The sequence below is a fragment of the Ranitomeya imitator genome, chromosome 5, assembly GCF_032444005.1.
Source record: "Ranitomeya imitator isolate aRanImi1 chromosome 5, aRanImi1.pri, whole genome shotgun sequence".
NCBI classification, from domain to species: domain Eukaryota; kingdom Metazoa; phylum Chordata; class Amphibia; order Anura; family Dendrobatidae; genus Ranitomeya; species Ranitomeya imitator.
Genome location: NC_091286.1, coordinates 669,016,000 through 669,042,982, shown reverse-complemented (window position 1 = coordinate 669,042,982; position 26,983 = coordinate 669,016,000). Strand labels below are relative to the sequence as shown.

Here is a 26,983-nt window from a genome sequence, read left to right as displayed (position 1 = left end):
TGGCTCTCGTTTAGTAGTTGTTGGAAACTACACTGCTTTAGGCCTACAAATTGGGTATGGGGTGTAGAGAGATGGTGTGTTACACTCCAAGGTGTTCCCCAGGTTTCCTCTCCATTGCTTCAATCTTAATGCTCTCGTTTAGTAGTTGTTGGAAACTACACTGCATTAGGCCTACAAATTGGGTATGGGGTGTAGAGAGATGGTGTGTTACACTCCAAGGTGTTCCCAAGGTTTCATCCACATTGCTGCGGTCTTCCGACTCTCGTTTAGTAGTTGTAGAAAACTACACTGCATTAGGCCTACAAATTGGGTATGGGGTGTAGAGACGGTGTGTTCCACTCCAAGGTGTTCTCCAGGTTGCCTTTCCTGAGCTTCTATCTTCAGGCTCTCGTTTAGTAGTTGTTGGAAACTACACTGCATTAGGCCTACAAATTGGGTATGGGGTGTAGAAAGATGGTGTGTTACACTCCAAGGTGTTCCCCAGGTTTCGTCCACATTGCTTCGCTCTTCCGACTCTCGTTTAGTAGTTGTAGAAAACTACACTGCATTAGGCCTACAAATTGGGTATGGGGTGTAGAGACGGTGTGTTCCACTCCAAGGTGTTCTCCAGGTTGCCTTTCCTGAGCTTCTATCTTCAGGCTCTCGTTTAGTAGTTGTAGAAAACTACACTGCATTAGGCCTACAAATTGGGTATGGGGTGTAGAGACGGTGTGTTCCACTCCAAGGTGTTCCCCAGGTTTCCTCTCCATTGCTTCAATTTTAATGCTCTCGTTTAGTAGTTGTTGGAAACTACACGGCATAAGGCCTACAAATTGGGTATGAGGTGTAGAGACGGTGTGTTCCACTCCAAGGTGTTCTCCAGGTTTCCTTTCCTGAGCTTCTATTTCAGGCTCTCGTTTAATAGTTGTTGGAAACTACACTGCATTAGGCCTACAAATTGGGTATGGGGTGTAGAGAGATGGTGTGTTACACTCCAAGGTGTTCCCCAGGTTTCGTCCACATTGCTTCGGTCTTCCTACTCTCGTTTAGTAGTTGTAGAAAACTACACTGCATTAGGCCTACAAATTGGGTATGGGGTGTAGGGAGATGGTGTGTTACACTCCAAGGTGTTCCCCAGGTTTCGTCAACATTGCTTCGGTCTTCCGACTCTCGTTTAGTAGTTGTAGAAAACTACACTGCATTAGGCCTACAAATTGGGTATGGGGTGTAGAGACGGTGTTCCACTCCAAGGTGTTCCCCAGGTTTCCTCTCCATTGCTTCAATCTTAATGCTCTCGTTTAGTAGTTGTTGGAAACTACACTGCATTAGGCCTACAAATTGGGTATGGGGTGTAGAGACGGTGTGTTCCACTCCAAGGTGTTCTCCAGGTTGCCTTTCCTGAGCTTCTATCTTCAGGCTCTCGTTTAGTAGTTGTTGGAAACTACACTGCATTAGGCCTACAAATTGGGTATGGGGTGTAGAGAGATGGTGTGTTACACTCCAAGGTGTTCCCCAGGATTCGTCCACATTGCTTCGCTCTTCCGACTCTCGTTTAGTAGTTGTAGAAAACTACACTGCATTAGGCCTACAAATTGGGTATGGGGTGTAGAGAAGGTGTGTTCCACTCCAAGGTGTTCTCCAGGTTGCCTTTCCTGAGCTTCTATCTTCAGGCTCTCGTTTAGTAGTTGTTGGAAACTACACTGCATTAGGCCTACAAATTGGGTATGGGGTGTAGAGAGATGGTGTGTTACACTCCAAGGTGTTCCCCAGGATTCGTCCACATTGCTTCGCTCTTCCGACTCTCGTTTAGTAGTTGTAGAAAACTACACTGCATTAGGCCTACAAATTGGGTATGGGGTGTAGAGAAGGTGTGTTCCACTCCAAGGTGTTCTCCAGGTTGCCTTTCCTGAGCTTCTATCTTCAGGCTCTCGTTTAGTAGTTGTAGAAAACTACACTGCATTAGGCCTACAACTTGGGTATGGGGTGTAGAGACGGTGTGTTCCACTCCAAGGTGTTCCCCAGGTTTCCTCTCCATTGCTTCAATTTTAATGCTCTCGTTTAGTAGTTGTTGGAAACTACACGGCATAAGGCCTACAAATTGGGTATGGGGTGTCGAGACGTTGTGTTCCACTCCAAGGTGTTCTCCAGGTTTCCTTTCCTGAGCTTTTATCTTCAGGCTCTCGTTTAGTAGTTGTTGGAAACTACACTGCATTAGGCCTACAAATTGGGTATGGGGTGTAGAGAGATGGTGTGTTACACTCCAAGGTGTTCCCCAGGTTTCGTCCACATTGCTTCGGTCTTCCGACTCTCGTTTAGTAGTTGTAGAAAACTACACTGCATTAGGCCTACAAATTGGGTATGGGGTGTAGAGACGGTGTGTTCCACTCCAAGGTGTTCTCCAGGTTGCCTTTCCTGAGCTTCTATCTTCAGGCTCTCGTTTAGTAGTTGTAGAAAACTACACTGCATTAGGCCTACAAATTGGGTATGGGGTGTAGAGACGGTGTGTTCCACTCCAAGGTGTTCCCCAGGTTTCCTCGCCATTGCTTCTATCTTAATGCTCTCGTTTAGTAGTTGTTGGAAACTACACTGCATTAGGCCTACAAATTGGGTATGGGGTGTAGAGACGGTGTGTTCCACTCCAAGGTGTTCCCCAGGTTTCCTCGCCATTGCTTCGATCTTCTGGCTCTCGTTTAGTAGTTGTTGGAAACTACACTGCATTAGGCCTACAAATTGGGTATGGGGTGTAGAGAGATGGTGTGTTACACTCCAAGGTGTTCCCCAGGTTTCGTCCACATTGCTTCGGTCTTCCAACTCTCGTTTAGTAGTTGTAGAAAACTACACTGCATTAGGCCTACAAATTGGGTATGGGGTGTATAAACGGTGTGTTACACTCCAAGGTGTTCCCCAAGTTTCCTCTCCATTGCTTCGATCTTAATGCTCTCGTTTAGTAGTTGTTGGAAACTACACTGCATTAGGCCTACAAATTGGGTATGGGGTGTAGAGAGATGGTATGTTACACTCCAAGGTGTTCCCCAGGTTTTGTCAACATTGCTTCGGTCTTCCGACTCTAGTTTAGTAGTTGTAGAAAACTACACTGCATTAGGCCTACAAATTGGGTATGGGGTGTGGAGAGATGGTGTGTTACACTCCAAGGTGTTCCCCAGGTTTCGTCCACATTGCTTCGGTCTTCCGACTCTCGTTTAGTAGTTGTAGAAAACTACACTGCATTAGGCCTACAAATTTGGTATGGGGTGTAGAGAGATGGTGTGTTACACTCCAAGGTGTTCCCCAGGTTTCGTCCACATTGCTTCGGTCTTCCGACTCTCGTTTAGTAGTTGTAGAAAACTACACTGCATTAGGCCTACAAATTGGGTATGGGGTGTAGAGACGGTGTGTTCCACTCCAAGGTGTTCCCCAGGTTTCCTCTCCATTGCTTCAATCTTAATGCTCTCGTTTAGTAGTTGTTGGAAACTACACTGCATTAGGCCTACAAATTGGGTATGGGGTGTATAAACGGTGTGTTCCACTCCAAGGTGTTCCCCAGGTTTCCTCTCCATTGCTTCGATCTTAATGCTCTCGTTTAGTAGTTGTTGGAAACTACACTGCATTAGGCCTACAAATTGGGTATGGGGTGTAGAGAGATGGTGTGTTACACTCCAAGGTGTTCCCCAGGTTTCGTCAACATTGCTTCAGTCTTCCGACTCTCGTTTAGTAGTTGTAGAAAACTATACTGCATTAGGCCTACAAATTGGGTATGGGGTGTAGAGAGATGGTGTGTTACACTCCAAGGTGTTCCCCAGGTTTCGTCCACATTGCTTCGGTCTTCCTACTCTCGTTTAGTAGTTGTAGAAAACTACACTGCATTAGGCCTACAAATTGGGTATGGGGTGTAGAGACGGTGTGTTCCACTCCAAGGTGTTCTCCAGGTTGCCTTTCCTGAGTTTCTATCTTCAGGCTCTCGTTTAGTAGTTGTAGAAAACTACACTGCATTAGGCCTACAACTTGGGTATGGGGTGTAGAGACGGTGTGTTCCACTCCAAGGTGTTTCCCAGGTTTCCTCGCCATTGCTTCGATCTTAATGCTCTCGTTTAGTAGTTGTTGGAAACTACACTGCATTAGGCCTACAAATTGGGTATGGGGTGTAGAGACGGTGTGTTCCACTCCAAGGTGTTCCCCAGGTTTCCTCGCCATTGCTTCGATCTTCTGGCTCTCGTTTAGTAGTTGTTGGAAACTACACTGCATTAGGCCTACAAATTGGGTATGGGGTGTAGAGAGATGGTGTGTTACACTCCAAGGTGTTCCCCAGGTTTCGTCCACATTGCTTCGGTCTTCCGACTCTCGTTTATCAGTTGTAGAAAACTACACTGCATTAGGCCTACAAATTGGGTATGGGGTGTATAAACGGTGTTTTCCACTCCAAGGTGTTCCCCAGGTTTCCTCTCCATTGCTTCAATCTTAATGCTCTCGTTTAGTAGTTGTTGGAAACTACACTGCATTAGGCCTACAAATTGGGTATGGGGTGTAGAGAGATGGTGTGTTACACTCCAAGGTGTTCCCCATGTTTTGTCAACATTGCTTCGGTCTTCCGACTCTCGTTTAGTAGTTGTAGAAAACTACACTGCATTAGGCCTACAAATTGGGTATGGGGTGTAGAGAGATGGTGTGTTACACTCCAAGGTGTTCCCCAGGTTCCGTCCACATTGCTTCGGTCTTCCGACTCTCGTTTAGTAGTTGTAGAAAACTACACTGCATTAGGCCTACAAATTGGGTATGGGGTGTAGAGACGGTGTGTTCCACTCCAAGGTGTTCCCCAGGTTTCCTCTCCATTGCTTCAATCTTAATGCTCTCGTTTAGTAGTTGTTGGAAACTACACTGCATTAGGCCTACAAATTTGGTATGGGGTGTAGAGATGGTGTGTTCCACTCCAAGGTGTTCTCCAGGTTGCCTTTCCTGAGCTTCTATCTTCAGGCTCTTGTTAAATAGTGGTTAAATGGAACAACTGCATTTGGCGTACTATTTGGGTTGGGGCCTACTAACAGTGTCTGCCGCTCCTTGCTGTTCTCCTGGTTTCCTGTCCTGAAATTCCATTTTCAGGCTCTCGTTAAGTAGTTGTTAATGTTAGACTGCATTTGGCCTACTAGTTGGGTTGGGGCCTACTATCGGTGTCTGCCACTCTTTGCTGTTCTCCTCCACTGAACAAAGGTGTGCCGCCTGTTTACTACGGTTGCCAATTTTGAACTGCATTTCGACTACTTACTGATTTGGGCCTACTCTCTGTGTCAGCCTCTCATTCCAGTTGTCCTCCACTGCAATGCCCCCTGGTTAGTCCTGTGTTACCAATTTTGAACTGCATTTAGCCAACTTTATTCTTTGGGCCTATATCTGTGTTTCCTCCTCATCCTGCCCATTGCCCAGCCAGTGATAGATGAGTCTGCTGGTACATTGACCCATAACGCAAAATTCCCCGTGCACGCTACACAGCAAGATTGTGACCCTGCTGAAAGTCAGGTTCCTCTTCCCGCATACCATACCACCTTACATGGGGACAAAGAGGAAGGTGCAGATGAAAGTGCAGGTTGCTTCATCAGGTGGGGGGAGGAATACTAGTTGGCGACGTCACTGGCACAGGGCCTCTCATAGTACGCAAAAGTGTTGCTGCCGGTGGGAGGCGCCCCCGCCGTGCAAACACACCGCTGTACTTTGAGGGGCCCTGTGCCAGTGCCAATGCCAACTAGTGGGCCCCCCCTGCTTGCTCAGGATCACAGCACTTGCAAAGTTTAAATACTTACCTCTCCCTGCTCCACTGCCGTGACGTGTTCCAGATTTTCTGGGCCCACTAATTACTTGAACCAGCCCTACCCCCCAAAACTTTAGCCAAATGACCCCCAATTTCAAATGCCTTCCAATTATTATAAGGTAAATTACGATTGACAAGCTTCTGTAACAAGAATGGATGTTTTTGCCATTAAAATGGGCAGTGTAGGTGTTTTCCTGGCCTCCACTCACTGCCGACTATGCTCCCCCATTGACTTGCATTGGGTTTCGTGTTTCGGGCGATACCCGACTTTTCGCGATAATCGGCCGATTCCACTCGACTCGACTTCTAAGATAGTCGGGTTTCGCGAAACACGGCTCGACTCTAAAAAGGTCAAGGTCGCTCAACCCTAGTGGGGAGCATCTCGGGTGATACAAACATTGATCATTTAAGAGGAAATTGTGGTGTAATACGATGGTTTGGATCGAAAAAGATTCTAAGGTTGTCTAGGTTTCATAGAATTTATTACTACCATGATTCACTTTAGCTGCTAATTCCGCAACATGATAGATTTGGTCTATTTTGCGGTAAATTTGCTGTGTCGTGGGAACCACACTTGTCTGATATTGTATAGGGATCAAGGATTTCCCTACTGCGATTATAGATTCGGTAAGTTTTGAATGTAGCTTATTGTTAGGCCAGATTGGGAAATTTAGTAAGGCGGATTCGGGTTTCAGAGTGAATTGCTTGCCCATGACCTCAAAAATAGTCCTGGAGATTGTTTTCCAAAATATCTGCAGAGATGGATTGCTTGGGTTTCTGATCACGAATCCGAATGTGCCATATTCGTGCTGAATTTATGTTTGGTGAATGTTTTGCAAGAAAAAGAGGAAATGTTCCAGCTTCTGGTAAAATTTTCAGAGTAATCTTTATTCCATCAAAAAAAAGAAACAATTAAAAATATAGTGGACAGGAACAGGAGCAAGCGACATGTTTCGAACATGGGTGATCTTTATCAAGCTTACTTTAAAATGACCAAACACCAGTCTTAAATACACAGGTGAAACACACATGAGAAATAATTAACTATTTGAAACGAACACATTGTGAAATAAGGAGGGAGGGGGGAGAAAGGAAACACAAAAAATGAATAAATATTAAAATCCAAATAGAAAATAAAATGAAACCAGAGGAAAAAGAAATACATAGGACAATTTGACAATATTCAAAACCTATGATAAGTTATTTAATTTCTCTAAATTAAGTCCCAAAGGGGAATGAGCACCCAAGTTAAAAATCCTGAACGCCTCTCTCACCATTAGAAGTCTCCGCATATAGCCTCCTCTAGCCGGTCTAGTAATTTTCTGAAAACCAAAAACCTTGAGGGATGAGTGTTGTGAATTCTGTGGCAGAGCTCCCTCCTGTGGTCACGAGTGGTACTTCGGCTGATTCTCTCTGTGAGCTTCCGTTGGTGGAGGAAAGTGGTACTGCGGCTTCTGAGTTTCCTTCCTCAGGTGATGTGGTGAGTCGTTAGGTGCTGCTCTATTTAACTCCACCTAGTGCTTTGATCCTGGCCTCCAGTCAATGTTCTAGTATTGGACCTGTTTCCTCCTGGATAGTTCCTGTGGCCTGCTGCTCTGCATAGCTAAGTTCCGCTTTGCTATTTTGTTTGCTGTTTTTTCTGTCCAGCTTGTCTATTTTTTTTTCCTGCTTGCTGGAAGCTCTGGGACGCAGAGGGTGTACCTCCGTGCCGTTAGTTCGGTACGGAGGGTCTTTTTGCCCCCTTTGTGTGGTTTTTGTAGGGTTTTATGTTGACCGCAAAGTTACCTTTCCTATCCTCGCTCTGTTCAGAAAGTCGGGCCTCTCTTTGCTAAATCTATTTCATCTCTACGTTTGTCTTTTCATCTTAACTCACAGTCATTATATGTGGGGGCTGCCTTTTCCTTTGGGGTATTTCTCTGAGGCAAGGTAGGCTTATTTTCTATCTTCAGGCTAGCTAGTTTCTCAGGCTGTGCCGAGTTGCATAGGGAGCGTTAGGCGCAATCCACGGCTGCCTCTAGTGTGGTTGGGGAGGATTAGGGATTGCGGTCAGCAGAGTTCCCACGTCTCAGAGCTCGTTCTATGTTTTTGGGTTATTGTCAGGTCACTGTATGTGCTCTGACCTCTATGTCCATTGTGGTACTGAATTACCTTATCATAACAGTACTGGAGGCCCAAAGTACTAATGATTCTCAATAGAGGGAAAAAAGAAGTTCTGAGACCATTTTTTTTTCTCTGCACTGTGTTTTGCCTTTTTTTTCCCCTAGACATTTGGGTGGTTCAGGACACAGGTGTAGCGATGGACATTAAAGGTCTGTCTTCATGTGTGGATCAGCTCACGGCAAGAGTACAAAATATTCAAGACTTTGTGGTTCAGAATTCTATGTTAGAACCGAGAATTCCTATTCCTGATTTGTTTTTTGGAGATAGAACTAAATTTCTGAGTTTCAAAAATAATTGTAAACTATTTCTGGCTTTGAAACCTCGCTCCTCTGGTGACCCAGTTCAACAAGTTAGGATCATTATTTCTTTTTTACGTGGCGACCCTCAGGACTGGGCATTTTCTCTTGCGTCAGGAGATCCTGCATTAAGTAATATCGATGCGTTTTTCCTGGCGCTCGGATTGCTGTACGATGAGCCTAATTCTGTGGATCAGGCAGAGAAGAATTTGCTGGCTCTGTGTCAGGGTCAGGATGAAGTGGAGATATATTGTCAGAAATTTAGAAAGTGGTCCGTACTCACTCAGTGGAATGAAGGTGCGCTCGCAGCTATTTTCAGAAAAGGTCTCTCTGAAGCCCTTAAGGATGTCATGGTGGGATTTCCTATGCCTGCTGGTCTGAATGAGTCTATGTCTTTGGCCATTCAGATCGGTCGACGCTTGCGTGAGCGTAAATCTGTGCACCATTTGGCGGTATTACCTGAGCTTAAACCTGAGCCTATGCAGTGCGATAGGACTTTGACCAGAGTTGAATGGCAAGAACACAGACGTCTGAATGGGCTGTGTTTCTACTGTGGTGATTCCAATCATGCTATCTCTGATTGTCCTAAGCGCACTAAGCGGTTCGCTAGGTCTGCCACCATTGGTACGGTACAGTCAAAATTTCTTCTGTCCGTTACCTTGATCTGCTCTTTGTCATCGTATTCTGTCATGGCATTTGTGGATTCAGGCGCTGCCCTGAATTTGATGGACTTGGAGTATGCTATTCCATTGAGAGGAATTGATGCTACGCCTTTGGCCAAGAATAAGCCTCAGTACTGGACCCAGCTGACCATGTGCATGGCTCCTGCACATCAGGAGGTTATTCGCTTTCTGGTGTTGCATAATCTGCATGATGTGGTCGTGTTGGGGTTGCCATGGCTACAAGTCCATAATCCAGTATTAGATTGGAAATCCATGTCTGTGTCCAGCTGGGGTTGTCAGGGGGTACATGGTGATGTCCCATTTCTGACTATTTCGTCATCCACCCCTTCTGAGGTTCCAGAGTTCTTGTCTGATTATCGGGATGTATTTGATGAGCCCAAGTCCGATACCCTACCTCCGCATAGGGATTGTGATTGTGCTATCGATTTGATTCCTGGTAGTAAATTCCCAAAAGGTCGACTGTTTAATTTATCTGTGCCTGAGCACGCCGCTATGCGGAGTTATGTGAAGGAGTCCTTGGAGAAGGGGCATATTCGCCCGTCATCGTCGCCATTAGGAGCAGGGTTCTTTTTTGTAGCCAAGAAGGATGGTTCACTGAGACCTTGTATAGATTACTGCCTTCTAAATAAGATCACGGTTAAATTTCAGTACCCCTTGCCGTTGTTATCTGATTTGTTTGCTCGGATTAAGGGGGCTAGTTGGTTCACCAAGATAGATCTTCGTGGTACGTATAATCTTGTGCGTATTAAGCGAGGCGATGAATGGAAAACTGCATTTAATACGCCCGAGGGCCATTTTGAGTATCTAGTAATGCCATTCGGACTTGCCAATGCTCCATCAGTGTTTCAGTCCTTTATGCATGACATCTTCCGAGAGTACCTGGATAAATTCCTGATTGTGTACTTGGATGACATTTTGATCTTCTCGGATGATTGGGAGTCTCATGTGAAGCAGGTCAGAACGGTGTTTCAGGTCCTGCGTGCTAATTCTTTGTTTGTGAAGGGATCAAAGTGTGTCTTTGGTGTTCAGAAGGTTTCATTTTTGGGGTTCATCTTTTCCCCTTCTACTATCGAGATGGACCCTGTTAAGGTCCAAGCCATCCATGATTGGACTCAGCCGACATCTCTGAAAAGTCTGCAAAAGTTCCTGGGCTTTGCTAATTTTTATCGTCGCTTCATCTGCAATTTTTCTAGTATTGCTAAACCATTGACCGATTTGACCAAGAAGGGTGCTGATGTGGTCAATTGGTCTTCTGCTGCTGTGGAAGCTTTTCAAGAGTTGAAGCATCGTTTTTCTTCTGCCCCTGTGTTGTGTCAACCAGATGTTTCGCTTCCGTTCCAGGTCGAGGTTGATGCTTCTGAGATTGGAGCAGGGGCTGTTTTGTCGCAGAGAAGTTCTGATTGCTCGGTGATGAAACCATGCGCCTTCTTTTCCAGGAAGTTTTCGCCTGCTGAGCGAAATTATGATGTGGGCAATCGAGAGTTGCTGGCCATGAAGTGGGCATTCGAGGAGTGGTGTCATTGGCTTGAAGGAGCTAAGCATCGCGTGGCGGTCTTGACTGATCATAAGAACTTGACTTATCTCGAGTCTGCCAAGCGGTTGAATCCTAGACAGGCTCGTTGGTCGCTGTTTTTTGCCCGTTTTGACTTTGTGATTTTGTACCTTCCGGGCTCTAAAAATGTGAAGGCGGATGCTCTGTCTAGGAGTTTTGTGCCCAACTCTCCGGGTTTATCTGAGCCGGCGGGTATCCTCAAAGAGGGAGTAATTGTGTCTGCCATCTCCCCTGATTTGCGGCGGGTGCTGCAAAAATTTCAGGCTAATAAACCTGATCGTTGCCCAGCGGAGAAACTGTTTGTCCCTGATAGGTGGACGAATAAAGTTATCTCTGAGGTTCATTGTTCGGTGTTGGCCGGTCATCCTGGAATCTTTGGTACCAGAGAGTTAGTGGCTAGATCCTTTTGGTGGCCATCTCTGTCGCGGGATGTGCGTTCTTTTGTGCAGTCCTGTGGGATTTGTGCTCGGGCTAAGCCCTGCTGTTCTCATGCCAGTGGGTTGCTTTTGCCCTTGCCGGTCCCGAAGAGGCCTTGAACACATATCTCTATGGATTTTATTTCAGATCTTCCCGTCTCTCAAAAGATGTCAGTCATTTGGGTGGTCTGTGATCGCTTCTCTAAGATGGTCCATTTGGTAACCTTGTCTAAATTACCTTCCTCCTCTGATTTGGTGCCATTGTTCTTCCAGCATGTGGTTCGTTTACATGGCATTCCAGAGAATATCGTTTCTGACAGAGGTTCCCAGTTTGTTTCGAGGTTTTGGCGAGCCTTTTGTGGTAGGATGGGCATTGACTTGTCTTTTTCCTCGGCTTCCATCCTCAGACTAATGGCCAGACCGAACGAACCAATCAGACCTTGGAAACATATCTGAGATGCTTTGTTTCTGCTGATCAGGATGACTGGGTGTCCTTTTTGCCTTTGGCTGAGTTCGCCCTTAATAATCGGGCCAGCTCGGCTACCTTGGTTTTGCCGTTTTTCTGCAACTCTGGGTTCCATCCTCGTTTCTCTTCAGGGCAGATTGAGTCTTCGGACTGTCCTGGTGTGGATACTGTGGTGGACAGGTTGCAGCAGATTTGGACTCATGTAGTGGACAATTTGACCTTGTCCCAGGAGAAGGCTCAACGTTTCGCTAATCGCAGACGCTGTGTGGGTCCCCGACTTCGTGTTGGGGATTTGGTTTGGTTATCTTCTCGTCATATTCCTATGAAGGTTTCCTCTCCTAAGTTTAAACCTCGTTTCATTGGTCCGTATAGGATTTCTGAGGTTCTTAATCCTGTGTCTTTTCGTCTGACCCTTCCAGATTCTTTTTCCATACATAACGTATTCCATAGGTCATTGTTGCGGAGATACGTGGCACCTATGGTTCCATCTGTTGATCCTCCTGCCCCGGTTTTGGTGGAGGGGGAGCTGGAGTATATTGTGGAGAAGATTTTGGATTCTCGTGTTTCAAGATGGAAACTCCAGTATCTGGTTAAGTGGAGTGTTGTGAATTCTGTGGCAGAGCTCCCTCCTGTGGTCACGAGTGGTACTTCGGCTGATTCTCTCTGTGAGCTTCCGTTGGTGGAGGAAAGTGGTACTGCGGCTTCTGAGTTTCCTTCCTCAGGTGATGTGGTGAGTCGTTAGGTGCTGCTCTATTTAACTCCACCTAGTGCTTTGATCCTGGCCTCCAGTCAATGTTCTAGTATTGGACCTGTTTCCTCCTGGATCATTCCTGTGGCCTGCTGCTCTGCATAGCTAAGTTCCGCTTTGCTATTTTGTTTGCTGTTTTTTCTGTCCAGCTTGTCTATTTGTTTTTTCCTGCTTGCTGGAAGCTCTGGGACGCAGAGGGTGTACCTCCGTGCCGTTAGTTCAGTACGGAGGGTCTTTTTGCCCCCTTTGCGTGGTTTTTGTAGGGTTTTGTGTTGACCGCAAAGTTACCTTTCCTATCCTCGCTCTGTTCAGAAAGTCGGGCCTCTCTTTGCTAAATCTATTTCATCTCTACGTTTGTCTTTTCATCTTAACTCACAGTCATTATATGTGGGGGCTGCCTTTTCCTTTGGGGTATTTCTCTGAGGCAAGGTAGGCTTATTTTCTATCTTAAGGCTAGCTAGTTTCTCAGGCTGTGCCGAGTTGCATAGGGAGCGTTAGGCGCAATCCACGGCTGCCTCTAGTGTGGTTGGAGAGGATTAGGGATTGCGGTCAGCAGAGTTCCCACGTCTCAGAGCTCGTTCTATGTTTTTGGGTTATTGTCAGGTCAGTGTTTGTGCTCTGACCTCTATGTCCATTATGGTACTGAATTACCTTATCATAACAGATGAGAGACCGCCTCTATGTGTGTCAAAGTGTTTGGATACAGAGGATATATTCCTATTGTAATGATTATTACTAGGGTTGAGCAACTTTTACTTTTTTAGGGTCGAGTCGGGTTTCTTGAAACCCGACTATCTCAAAAGTCGAGTCGAGTGAAATCGGCCGATTATGGTGAAAAGTCGGGGATCGACCGAAACACGAAACCCAATGCAAGTCAAAGGGAAATCTAACTTTTTTTTCTCTCTCTCTCTCTTTCTCTCTCTCTCTCTCTCTCTCCTCCGTTCCTGAACAGAAAAGCTGGTGTTACACACTGCAAATCGCTACAGCGCACAAGCAACAAGATGGCGATAGGCGTCCACACCCCTAAGACCTATGTCATCACTCTGCCCACGCTCCTACATTGGCAGAAAAAATGGTGCCAAACGCGTCATACGAAACGCGACTTTGGCGCGAAGATCGCCGACCGCATGGCCGATCCCACACTAGGATCGGGTCGGGTTTCATGAAACCCGACTTTGCCAAAAGTCGGCGACTTTTGAATTTGTCCGATCCGTTTCGCTCAAGCTTAATTATTACCAGTAATATCATTAATATGTTCATTGATACGAACTTTTAATTTGCGCGATGTACATCCAATGTACTGCTTGCTACAGGCTGTACATTCGATGGCATAAACGACGTGATCAGCGTTATAATTATTGAATTATTGAATTGCTTAATGCTAAAGCTCTGACTTGTCAGTATTAGGCCACATGCACACATTGAGTATTTGGTGAGTTTTTACCCCTGTATTTGTAAGCCAAAACCAGGATTGGAACTGTCAGAGAGGAAAAGCATAATAGAAACATATGCACCACTTCTGCATTTTTCACCCACTCCTGTTTTGGCTTACAAATACTGGGATAAAATACTCACCAAATACTGAATGTGTGCACGTGGCCTTAGGGCTCAAACCCATTTAGGAGAAAAAAAAAAAGATCCAATATCCGGACTGAAAAAACTGACGAGTGCTATGCGAGTGTCATGTGAGTGCCATGCGATTTTTTCACGGAACATCCGTATGACATGCGTATGCAATCCGTATGCAATTTTAACATGAGGTTTTACATAAAGCAGTTCTCCGTATGTAAAAGCTCATGTTAAAATTGCATTTTAAAATACAAGTGTACACATCATTATAAAACCAAATAATCTTCAAAACACATGGATAGATAGATAGATGATAGATAGATGATAGATAGATGATAGATAGATAATAGATAGATAGATACATAGATAGATAGATAATAGATAGACAGATAATACATAGATAGATAGAAGATAGATAGATAGATAATAGATAGATAGATAGATAGACAGATAGATAGATAGATAGATAGATAGATAATAGATAGATAGATAGATAGATAGATAGATACATAGATAGATAGATAGATAGATAGATAATAGATAGATAGATAGAAGATAGATAGATAGATAATAGATAGATAGATAGATAGATAGATAGATAGATAGATAGATAGATAGATAGATAATAGATAGATAGATAGATAGATAGATAGATAGATAGATAGATAGATAGATAATAGATAGATAGATAGATAGATAGATAGATACATAGATAGATAGATAGATAGATAGATAGATAGATAGATAGTGTTAGATAGCGCTTACTGCATGTGTTGGAGGACACTCACTTAGCAACGGGGACTCAGTCACACAGGCACGTTTTTCTCACAAAAACAGTCCAGGCTTTTTTTTATGGCATCTTAATCCGGGTCATGCACAGTCCATTACACACTGTATCAGGACATGACATTAGGTTTCATGTCATTAGTTTGCGGCAACTAAACACGCTGGTCCGCCTCTGACCAGTTGCCGTGGTGACCGCACAGTTCATAGAACATAATAAGCCCCAATGGTCTGTGGAGGTAACTTACGGGAACTCCTGCTCCACCTGCTGACTCCTTGTCAGTCCTCTCTTCTGGGGAACTGCCTTATGGGGATCACCAACATGTCTGACAGGCATACACCAGTCGTTTCCAGACTTATCGAAGGACGGTAGCTTCCCCATCACAGTAGCTGTCATTGGCTCTGTAGGTCCTTGGCCTCACCTCTTACTATTCAGGGACCGGTCCACAATCTGAATCTCCCAACACTCAGGCCCTTCCTCTCACAGGACATCATTCAGGTCCATACACAGGAAACATGTGACCCACACGCTGGTCACATTACACACTTGTAACCACTCCCATAGGTGGAAGCTCTGTGTGGCTAGTTTGACCCGCCCAGCTCTCAAACTAGCCCTTCCAGCCGCCCTCAAAAACACCACAATTACTTGTGGGACTACAGGTCCCAGAACAACCTTACTTCAGGCTTACAGCGCAGAGTTTCTTCCTCTGCGACACACATAACAGCCATTCACAATAATGCCGGACTTTGTCTCATCACCATAGTTATGCCTGTGACTGCCATGCATTCCGATGGCCTCAATACGCCTCCATGAGTATTCTGGGGAGACCATGCAGCGCCCCCTACCTATCAAAAGCTGGCAGATGCCGCGTACAGTATAGAATAGGTAACAACAAAGTAGATAGAATAGAAATATATACACAGTATAGGTGTATATATATTTGTATATACAGTTAGGGCCAGAAATATTTGGACAGTGACACAATTTTCGCGAGTTGGGCTCTGCATGCCACCACATTGGATTTGAAATGAAACCTCTACAACAGAATTCAAGTGCAGATTGTAACGTTTAATTTGAAGGGTTGAACAAAAATATCTGATAGAAAATGTAGGAATTGTACACATTTCTTTACAAACACTCCACATTTTAGGAGGTCAAAAGTAATTGGACAAATAAACATAACCCAAACAAAATATTTTTATTTTCAATATTTTGTTGCAAATCCTTTGGAGGCAATCACTGCCTTAAGTCTGGAACCCATGGACATCACCAAACGCTGGGTTTCCTCCATCTTAATGCTTTGCCAGGCCTTTACAGCCGCAGCCTTCAGGTCTTGCTTGTTTGTGGGTCTTTCCGTCTTAAGTCTGGATTTGAGCAAGTGAAATGCATGCTCAATTGGGTTTAGATCTGGAGATTGACTTGGCCATTGCAGAATGTTCCACTTTTTGGCACTCATGAACTCCTGGGTAGCTTTGGCTGTATGCTTGGGGTCATTGTCCATCTGTACTATGAAGCGCCGTCCAATCAACTTTGCAGCATTTGGCTGAATCTGGGCTGAAAGTATATCCCGGTACTCTTCAGAATTCATCCGGCTACTCTTGTCTGCTCTTATGTCATCAATAAACACAAGTGACCCAGTGCCATTGAAAGCCATGCATGCCCATGCCATCACGTTGCCTCCACCATGTTTTACAGAGGATGTGGTGTGCCTTGGATCATGTCCCGTTCTTCTCCAAACTTTTTTCTTCCCATCATTCTGGTACAGGTTGATCTTTGTCTCATCTGTCCATAGAATACTTTTCCAGAACTGAGCTGGCTTCTTGAGGTGTTTTTCTGCAAATTTAACTCTGGCCTGTCTATTTTTGGTATTGATGAATGGTTTGCATCTAGATGTGAACCCTTTGTATTTACTGTCATGGAGTCTTCTCTTTACTGTTGACTTAGAGACAGATACACCTACTTCACTGAGAGTGTTGTGGACTTCAGTTTATGTTGTGAACGGGTTCTTCTTCACCAAATTAAGTATGCGGCGATCATCCACCACTGTTGTCATCCGTGGACGCCCAGGCCTTTTTGAGTTCCCAAGCTCACCAGTCAATTCCTTTTTTCTCAGAATGTACCCAACTGTTGATTTTGCTACTCCAAGCATGTCTGCTATCTCTCTGATGGATTTTTTCTTTTTTTTCAGCCTCAGGATGTTCTGCTTCACCTCAATTGAGAGTTCCTTTGACCGCATGTTGTCTGCTCACAGCAACAGCTTCCAAATGCAAAACCACACACCTGGAATCCACCGCTGACCTTTTAACTACTTCATTGATTACAGGTTAACGAGGGAGACGCCTTCAGAGTTAATTGCAGCCCTTAGAGTCCATTGTCCAATTACTTTTGGTCCCTTGAAAATGAGGACGCTATGCATTACAGAGCTATGATTCCTAAACCCTTTCTCCGATTTGGATGTGGAAACTATCATATTGCAGCTGGGAGTGTGCACTTTCAGCCCATATTATATATATAATTGTATTTCTGAACATGTTTTTGTAAACAGCTAAAATAACAAAACTTGTGTCACTGTCCAAATATTTCTGGCCCTAACTGTATGTAATATACTTTATGTCAGTGACACACACACATTGTATATATATATACAGTATATATATATATATCTGTATATTTTTTAGAGCGATAGCAGAATGGCTATTAATTTGTTGGCTTCTGAAAAATCATTGCAGAAGCCGACAGGATAGACGACATGGTTTACAGACAGTAAACCATTGCAGAACAGTTATATTTATAAATATCAGTATCTAATACTGTTAGTAGTCTGTGTGTGTAGAATTTAGGATCAAAAGGGGAGAAGCCAGCGCTGCTTGTGGTCAGAACGCAATACTAAAAGTGCACATGCACATATTAATTTCTAACTGTATATCAAAATGAGACAAACAATTGATCAATTCTTTGAGCCACCCCGCCACGTCACGGCATTCTCTTGGAGCAGTCCTACTCTAGGATTTTTATATTCGCTGTGCCATTACGGCCTCCTTAATATGTTAGGAGAAAGACCACGTTAATCCCACTCTACGTTTTTTTTTGTTATATTCACTGTGCCATTATGGCCTCCTAAATGTGTTAAAAGCGGGACCATATTAAATGCAAACCGTACCTGTAGCATTTCTGAATCACTTCCATGGCGCCATCCTTTTCTGGGATGGCTGGGGGCAGATGTTTTTAGCCATGGGGGGACAATAACCATGGTCCCTCTCTAAACTATTAATATCTGCCTTCAGTCACTGGCTTTCCCTCTCTGGCGCAGAAAATTGCGCGGGAGTCCACGGCATTTTTTTCTGTGAAAAAATTATTTTATTAAATACGTACAGATCCCAAATTTTAAACACACATACTACTTTTAGTATTAGACACTGACATATATAAATCTAACTGTTCTGCAGTGGTTTACTGTATGTAAGCTTGATAAAGAACAACCATGTTTGAACCGTGTCGCTTGTTCCTGTCCCTGTCCACCATATTTGTAATTGTTTTTTGATGGAGTAAAGTTTACTCTGAAAATTTTACCACCACCTGAAGCATTTCCTCTTTTTCCTGCAACCTAACCTAATGTGTTTCCTCTATTGAACTGATAACCTACATTTAAATGGATTGTAAGATCCTGATGATCCTGCTGTGATTAAAACTGCCATAGGCTGATAGTTATATATGGAGATTGCTACTCTTACTATGCACCTGTTCACACCTGTTCTGTTTGGAAGTGATTGACAGTCTTTTGATATTTGCATGCATAGACTCTCTGACCAAACCTTCTACCCGTCAACAGATGTTTTTTTTAATCACAACAGGATCCCACCTACCCATATAAATGTAGGCTATCAGCCCAAGAAGGGAAACACATTAGGTTAGATTCCCAGCAAAGAAGGTTGCCTTGTTGTGGCTGCTGGTTTACATGAATTAGCCAATTTATGAGCTAATTATCTTTTTTTTTTATTAATGTTTAGAGGAGTAATGAAATTTCAATTTTATACAAACTGATAGGAGGCAACTTATGCAGCACCCAGCTGCAGTTGTTATATCATCCTGTTGTCATCCTGCCCTGGAGCCATGGGACGCATGCCGGTTACTTACTTCTTTTAGGCACGCGATCACACGTTTGTTGATCTCCCTGATCTAATACCCGGCTTCCTTTGTAGCCATTAATCATTTGGCAATGGCATAGCACGATTTGTTCCTATGATTGCAGTCATTATTTCTCTTCAGTAAGGGTGGTTTCATTTTTTTTTTTTTTGCGTTTTTGCGGTAAAAAACGCAAAAAACGCATGCGTTTTTTTCCCTATATTTAACATTAAAAACGCATGCGTTTTTTTGTATGCGTTTTGACGCGTTTTTGCAACGCATGCGTTTTTTTCTGAATGCGTTGTGTTGCAGAAATGCAACATGTAGTATTTTTAGCGGCGTTTTTTGGCCACAAAAAAACGCATGCATTTTTTTGTGGCAAAAAAATGCATTGCTGTCTATGTAAACGCATGCGTTTTTAACCACATGCGTTTGCATGCATTAAAAACGCATGCGTTTAAAAAAAACAAAAAAAAAAACACACTGATAAACCACCCCACACCATAAAATTGATAAAATGATCCTACCCCTAACCCTAACCCCTAACCCTAACCCTAACCCTACCCCTAACCCTACCCCTAACCCTACCCCTACCCCTAACCCTACCCCTAACCCTAACTCTACCCCTAACCCTAAACTCTTTAAGGGTAGGGTTAGGGGTAGGGGTAGGGTTAGGGGTAGGGTTAGGTTTAGGGGTAGGGTTAGGGTTAGGGTTAAGGTTAGGGTTAGGTTTAGGGGTAGGGTTAGGGGTAGGGTTAGGGGTAGGGTTAGGGTTAGGATCCCTTTAGGGTTAGGGGTAGGGTTAGGGTTAGGGTTAGGATCCCTTTAGGGTTAGGGTTAGGGTTAGGATCCCTGCCCCTAACACTACCCCTAACCCTAACCCTAGCTCTTTCTGTTTATAGTGGGGTTTTTACTCTATTTTGATGATTGGCAGCTGTCACACATTTATCTGCATGCAAAAACGCATGCGTAAAAAAAACCGCAGCGTTTGCACGCGTTTACATGCGTTTTTTCACCATGCGTTTTTTTTTAAACGCATGCGTTTTGAAACGCAAGTGTGAAACCAGCCTAAGCCATCTTTGGCAAAACGGCGTATCATAAATATTGTGGATCATATACAGACTTCCTTGACAAAGGCATTGTATGCCGAAACGTTGGAGTTCTGATGTCTGTTTTTTTGCTGGCTGTCTATCAATATATCATTTTTCATTGAGAACTAATACTTGTGGACTTGTTGAGTGCCGAAGGATATTCTTTCTACATACGATTATTTTTCCTTTGAGCACCATACAACTTGGAGAGTGCACCACTTTTGACCTGTCGAGTATACATTTAATATAGATATTCCTGTGATTGTGCGGAACTGAGCAGTTCTAGACAATGTCAGCAGCAGGAACAGCTAATCTGTGGGAGTGCCGTATGCCCCACCCAAAGGATCAGACACTGATGACTCCTCCTAAGAATAGGTCACCAATGTCAAAGTCCCAGACCATTCCTTTCATTTATATATCCTATCATTTTGTGTATTCAGCTATTTTATTTCCTAATGAAGAGCACAACAAACAAACCCTGTGTGGATTCTGCAGTCATGGGTTACTCCATTCCATATGCTCAACTTTACTATTATTACGATTATACTTTTTTTTTTAGGGCCATTTATTCCATGTCACTTTACATGTGAAAGGGGGGCAAATTTAAATCAATGTTTTCTTTAGTTTCAGGCAGTAAAATACAGGGCAGATAAAAAAAGAATAGCACCTGACTGCAGGATCAGGCTACATAATTGTGTGTAGTCTGCTAACGAAGGAACACCTAAGTCTGCAAAAAATGAGAGATTTAAAAATTTGCAAACGTCTTATATTTTTAAAGCATTAAATGAATTGTCTAGTATTTTAACAAAATTGCCAAAAAGGACCAAATGATATTTAATAATCCCCCGATATTCTCTACTTGCTTCCTGCCATGATGATGACCTCATTGTTGGTGACAGTAATTGGCTGCAGCGGTCATGTGTACATGAATAATACACAGGAAGTAGCCAGAGAGCGAAGACCACCACCAGCACGGCAGTACCGAAGCCAAGAGTGTGTCAGATAGGGGGATATGGGTTACTTCCTAATTTTATATAATTTTTTTCCTTGTGGCCCACTTTTTAAAAAAAAATATCAGAAAACACTTTTTAGGAAAGAGATATCAGGGCATCAGATTTTCTGTCAGCATTGAAGAGAACAGAATTTGACATGTAGACTAGCTGAGGCAAAAATGCATCAAATGGAAGCTTTTAATGATAACTAAGCTGTAAAATCATTTTAATAAATATTCCTATTATGTTTATCCAGATGTCAAAGAAATACGGACCAATATTCACCGTGTATCTAGGTGTTCAAAGGCTCGTTGTACTGTGTGGTTATGACACGGTGAAAGATGCTCTCGTCAACCACGCCGAGGAATTTTCTGGCAGGCCGTATACGGCGATGGGTTCTAAAGTATCCGATAAGTATGGTAAGTAATAAACAAGATTACATAAGTGAAAAAAAGACTTGGGTCTATAAAGTTCAAACTTTCTCCACCAGTTCTACATTCTTTTTCGCAAAATTTTTTATCACCCATTGGATGTGAGAAAATCATTCAGTTCTCCTATAATTGCTGTTATAGTATTGGCCATTACTACCTCTTGTGGTCGGCATTCCACATTCTGACTCCTCTAACTGTAAAGAACTAGTGATGGACGAGCACGAATATGCTCAGGTACTCGTTGCTCGGGTCGAGCAAATTGGAATGTTCGGGTGCTCGACCCGAGCAACAAGCCCAATGTAAGTCTATGGGAAAACCGAGCATTTTTGCAGTGACTACCCGGGGGGGGGGGGGATCCGTTCACACAAAGCGTTTTTGATACTTTTTTCAACTTTAGCATTGCTTTCAACCAGGACAAAGCGTCCACTGGGAAATGTCATTTTAACATTTTACAACCCTATTTGGCCATGTGGTGTGGGAGACATCATCAGACACATCCTATTTCATTTATGAAGGAGGAATTCTGAAAGTCATAAAGTCTATTTTTATAGGACCAGCAGTCGACCCACACTACTGGATTCTTAGAGAGCCTCAGCTGGCTATGCTTTGTTGTTCCCAGTATTAAGCAGTGGGTCCCTTATACTTTTTTGCATATGCTGTGAGTGGCAGAGCTGCCCAAAATTTGGACGCATCCCAACAACCCATTGAACAGTTCCCATTATTAGTCATTTGGTACTCCCATAAAGTTTGCCCATGAAGTGAATGCAAGACCTACCACAAATTTGCACACACCCCAATCCTACTTGGAATAAATGTGGACTATGGCCTCCAAAAAATGTTTTCCCAGCTTAAAGCAGCAGGTCTCCTATATTTTTAATGCCCATACACTAAATGTATGGGCTGACAAACATTTCCCCCTGGGGAGTATACCTCAACATGCTGTGTAAACATTTTTTTATGGGCATCTAAAACATCCCTGAAAAAAATAACTTGACTGTTGCATCACAGAACACTTTCATCCTGGTGATCTAGTGGTGGTGTTGGAAGAGAAGTGGAGGATGGCCTCCTAAAAATATTTTCATAGTTTAAAAGAGCATGTTTCCTATAATTGTAATGCCCATACACTAAATGTATGGGCTGATAAACATTTCCCCCTGGTGGGTGCACATTAACATACTGTGTAAACATATTTTTTAACAGGCATTAAGAACACCCTTTAACACAATAACATGGCTGTTGCATCATGGACCATGGTCACTATGATGATCTAGTGGTGGTGGCTGATGAGGATAAGGAGAGGAAGAAGGATAACAGCACATAGGCAAAATCAGGAAGGGTATAGCCATGTGTGGGTGTGTGAAGAGGTGCATGGGAATAGAGTTCCCAAAAAAGACATTGGATTTCAGTTTGTTTCGCTGCTATCATTTAGTGGTGTAGAGAAGTCTGGCCCAGTTCAGCCCTTGTTCATTTTTATAAGAGTCAGCCTGTCAGCATTTTCAGTTGACAGGTGGATGCACTTATCAGTTATAATTCCACCAATGACAATAAAAACCAGCTCTGACAAAATGCTAGTGGCAGGGCAGGCCAGGACCTCCAAGGCGTAGAGAGCCAGTTCATGACACGTGTCCAGCTTGGATACCCAATAATTAAAAGGCACAGAGGAATCACGGAGGACATTGTTACGGTAAGCAAGGTACTCTCTCAGAATCTTCCAAAACTTTGCACTCCTTGTGAGAGTACCTCGTGCCTCAGGGCCAGTGCGATATCAGGGTCTAATAAAACGGTCCCAGAACTTTGCCAGTGTTCTCCTTCCTCTGCTGGATTAAAGTTGTGTCTCTCTCGCATGTACTCTTTGGTTGTCCAAAGAACTGTGACCTCTGCCACCAGCATTTTCAGATGAGAATTTTTTTTAATAATTCCACAACAATGGCCTTCTGGTACTGCCCCATTTTACTAGACCTGTCTGGCAATGGTATAACAGATTGAAAGTTCTCCTTGTAGCATGGGTCTAGAAGTGTCACCAACCTGTAATGACTGTCACCCAAAATTTGGAGAATACGATGGTCACGGGAAAAGCAGCAAAGTCAGCCATGTGTGCCAGACAGCTAACAGGCAAGACTGCTGTGTCTTCACCAAGAGGACGACTGACCATGCTCTCCTCCTCCTCCCTGTCTTCAGGCCATCAACGCTGAACAGATGGTATGACAGTTGTGCTTGTAGTATCGTCTATAGCGCATGAAAGTAGCTCCTTTTCTTCCTCCTCCTCTTCCTCATTGTCAACCAATCTATGTTGGGATGACATAAGACTGGGCTGTGTGTAATCACCCTGTATCGTTCCTTGCTCCATCTCATTATGCTCCTTCTGCTATACATCCTCTTTCATTGTGAGCACAGAGCTTTCAGAATACAGAGAAGTTGAATGATGATGCTAATTATGGCGTCATCGCGAGCTCACCATCTTAGTGGACTCCTCAAAGTTTTGTAGGATGGTACAGATGTCTGACATCCATGTACACTCGTGAGATCTTAAGTGTGGAGTCTGAACTGAATATCAATGGCCTTGTTGATGTTGGTAGTCAACAACTGCCATCTTTTACTCACAAATCCTTTCCAACATATGCAGTGTAGAGTTCCAATACGTGGGGATATCAAACACCAGTTTGTGAGTCGGAAGCTGCACACGAGCGTCATACTTTCACAAGCAGATCCGGCAGCTCCGGGTAGCTTTCGATAAAGTGTTGAACAGCAAAATATTGTCACTAACTAGAGTAGCACGCAGCACAAACAGTTCAATGTAGGCCTGAAATGCCACAAATTCTAGACCACAGATAGATAAGCTGTGTGACAGAGATACCCAACTGTAAAATATGTGGCCTGTATTTTTATTTTCTTGCAGGAAAACAGTGTCAAAAGCTAGGGTAGCACACAGCAAAAACAGTTCAATGTAGGCCTGAAATGCCACAATTTGCAGCCCACAAAGCAAAGAGGCATCTGACGGAGATAGCCCACTTTCAAATATCTGACCTGTATTTTTATTTTTTTTTGGCCAGCAAAATTGTGTCAGTAAGTAGACTATGACACAACAAAAACAATTCTATGGAGACCTGAAATGGCACAATTTTGACCGCAATGATATGCCATCTGTGTGGCAGACAAAACCCAGTGTAAAATATTTGTCCTGTAGCTAAATATTTTTTTGGCAGCAAAATGGTATCAAGAAATTGTATAAGACACTCACAAAACTTTTTACAGTACCACAAAAATGGCAGAATTTTATGCGCACTCAGATGTGACCGCTGGGAAGGGCAAACCCGTTTAAAATAGCTGGATTTTTACACTGTACTATAAATAGGATTTGGCTGTATTCTGCAGTCCCAGCAAGCAAATGGAGAAAAAAATGTGGTCTCTGGAATGCTTTGCAATGAAGTAAGCATGATTAAGGTGCAAAAAAATTATTCCTGGCCAATGATACCGGAGGCTATGTATAAATGGTCAATATATGTAATAGGCAGCAGCAGACAGTAATGGAATAGACCCTCTTGATGTATGTAATGAAGTATGCCACATATGATACCTGCCTGCTACTGATATCTATATACCCATATACACTTCCTGCCTACCTAGCACTGCAATCTATATACACTGTAATTAGTCCTTAGGAGGACTGTTGGATTAGCTGGATTTGTGTATTCAATTATAGTATACCCACAGTAACTGTATACCCCACCTATTCTGTCCCTATCGCTGCAGCAACTTTCTCCCTACACTGGTGATTCTGGTGCTGACTGTGTCAAGTAGGGCGGTGCCAGGTCAGATATAGACCTGATGAAGCTGTGCGGCCAGCCAATCACTGTAATGCCACAACCAACATGGCTGCAACATTACAGTGCGTGGCAGACAATCCCTTCATGTTGATTGGCACTCTAAAGAACGCCAAACATGCAGGGCGGGGACCCGAGCTCCCGACGAATAATCCTGGAAATGCTCGATGTTCACCAAGCACCACAAGTACAGAGATGTTCGGGCGAGTACCGAGCATTACTGAGTATGCTCACTCATCATTATTAAGAACCCTTTCGATTTAGCTACCCAAAGTCTTTCCTTCACATATAATGAAAATTCTTTGTAAGGTATTTGGAAGCAATAAGTCATGTGCCATCCTTAGTACTGACCACACATGTACTATACATATAAATAAGGTCTCCTCTAAAGCATCTTTTCTTTCTAAGCTATTTAATTTCAAATATCCTATTTGTTATGTTTGCTAATGACAGGTGTTATGAAGGCAATCCAGAAACACAGTGTGCTTAGCGATCAGAGCGCACACAGTGATCTGACAAATACCCAAAAATACAAGAACGAGCTCTGAGACGTGGAAACTCTGTAGACTGCACACCTGATCCTATCCTAAACACAACTAAAAGCGGCTGTGGATTGCGCCTAACAACTACCTAGGCAACTCGGCACAGCCTAAGAAACTAGCTAGCCTGAAGATAGAAAAATAGGCCTGACTTGCCCCAGAGAAATTCCCCAAAGGAAAAGGCAGCCCCCCACATATAATGACTGTGAGTAAGATGAAAAGACAAAACGTAGGGATGAAATAGATTCAGCAAAGTGGGGCCCGATATTCTAGGACAGAGCGAGGACAGTAAAGCGAACTTTGCAGTCTACAAAAAACCCTAAAGCAAAACCACGCAAAGGGGGCAAAAAAAACTCACCGTGCCGAACTAACGGCACGGCGGTACACCCTTTGCGTCTCAGAGCTTCCAGCAAAACAAAAGACAAGCTGGACAGAAAAAAAGCAACAAAAAAGCAACAAGCACTTAGCTATACAGAGCAGCAGGTCACAGGAACAATCAGGAGAAGCTCAGATCCAACACTGAAACATTGACAAGGAGCAAGGATAGCAGCATCAGGCGGAGTTAAGTAATGAAGCAGTTAACGAGCTCACCAGAACACCTGAGGGAAGAAGCTCAGAAGCTGCAGTATCACTTGTGACCACAGGAGTGAATTCAGCCACAGAATTCACAACACCTATTACAACATTTCACAGGGGGGTTTGGGGGACTTGGATATTGATTACCGATCATTGGGAGTCCAACTCCTGGCACCCCAACTGATCAGCTGTTTATAGATCCATAGCAGGAAGCTAAGAATCTGACTTGCATTACCTGAGAACGGCTATTCATTTGTGTACAGAACTCTGCTTTTCCCATTCTGCACACCATTTTTCATTCATCTGATGTGAGACTGCAAATTGGGAGTTCTGGGTGTCACACCCCCAACTATCTTAAATAGATGACCAATCGTAAGGCTATAACATTACAACACCAAGAAAAATGGTTGTGGAATTATGAAAATCGCAGGATCGATAGACATAGTAATGATCTGCAAATGAGGGAATAATGGAAACAAACATTTTTGAAACCTCTCAAATTATGTATCAAATGTAAGTGCCATGCACAGAAATACACACACTTTTCCACCTTGACTGTTATCAGTGAGGTTTTTAGTGATTGTTCGTTGAATGTTCTGTAGCACTATACGTGCTTGCACATTGAAATCATGAGGATCCACTGCTAGCAGTACACATTGTATTTTCTGAACAGTGACGTTCCAGATGTGTTTGATGGGAGATGAGTCTGGAGAGGTGTTAAAGACCATGGTAGAACCTTTACATCAGACAGACTGCTCACACTAGCACAAGCAACATGCGGTCTAGTGTTGTGTTGAGGAACTGATCCTGGGACACTGCAGAAATGGTCTCACCTAAGTTCCACCACCAAATCAATGTAACCCAAACTGTTAGTGTACTGGGAATGAAGACTAGAGGGTTCCAGCTTTTATACCAATCCACACCAAAATCCTGGAAATAGGAATGGTGTAAAGTTCCCTCA

General features: G+C 43.6%; 1 protein-coding gene across 1 annotated transcript in view; it reads left to right on the top strand.

Annotated features, from left to right (window-relative positions):
* Positions 1 to 26,983, top strand: part of LOC138638740 (cytochrome P450 2B4-like) — a 421,931-nt gene that overhangs the window by 170,021 nt on the left and 224,927 nt on the right. The window contains exon 6 of the mRNA XM_069728285.1: positions 20,912 to 21,074. Coding sequence (XP_069584386.1) covers positions 20,912 to 21,074 — 163 coding nt within the window. The remainder of the gene's footprint in view (positions 1 to 20,911; positions 21,075 to 26,983) is intronic.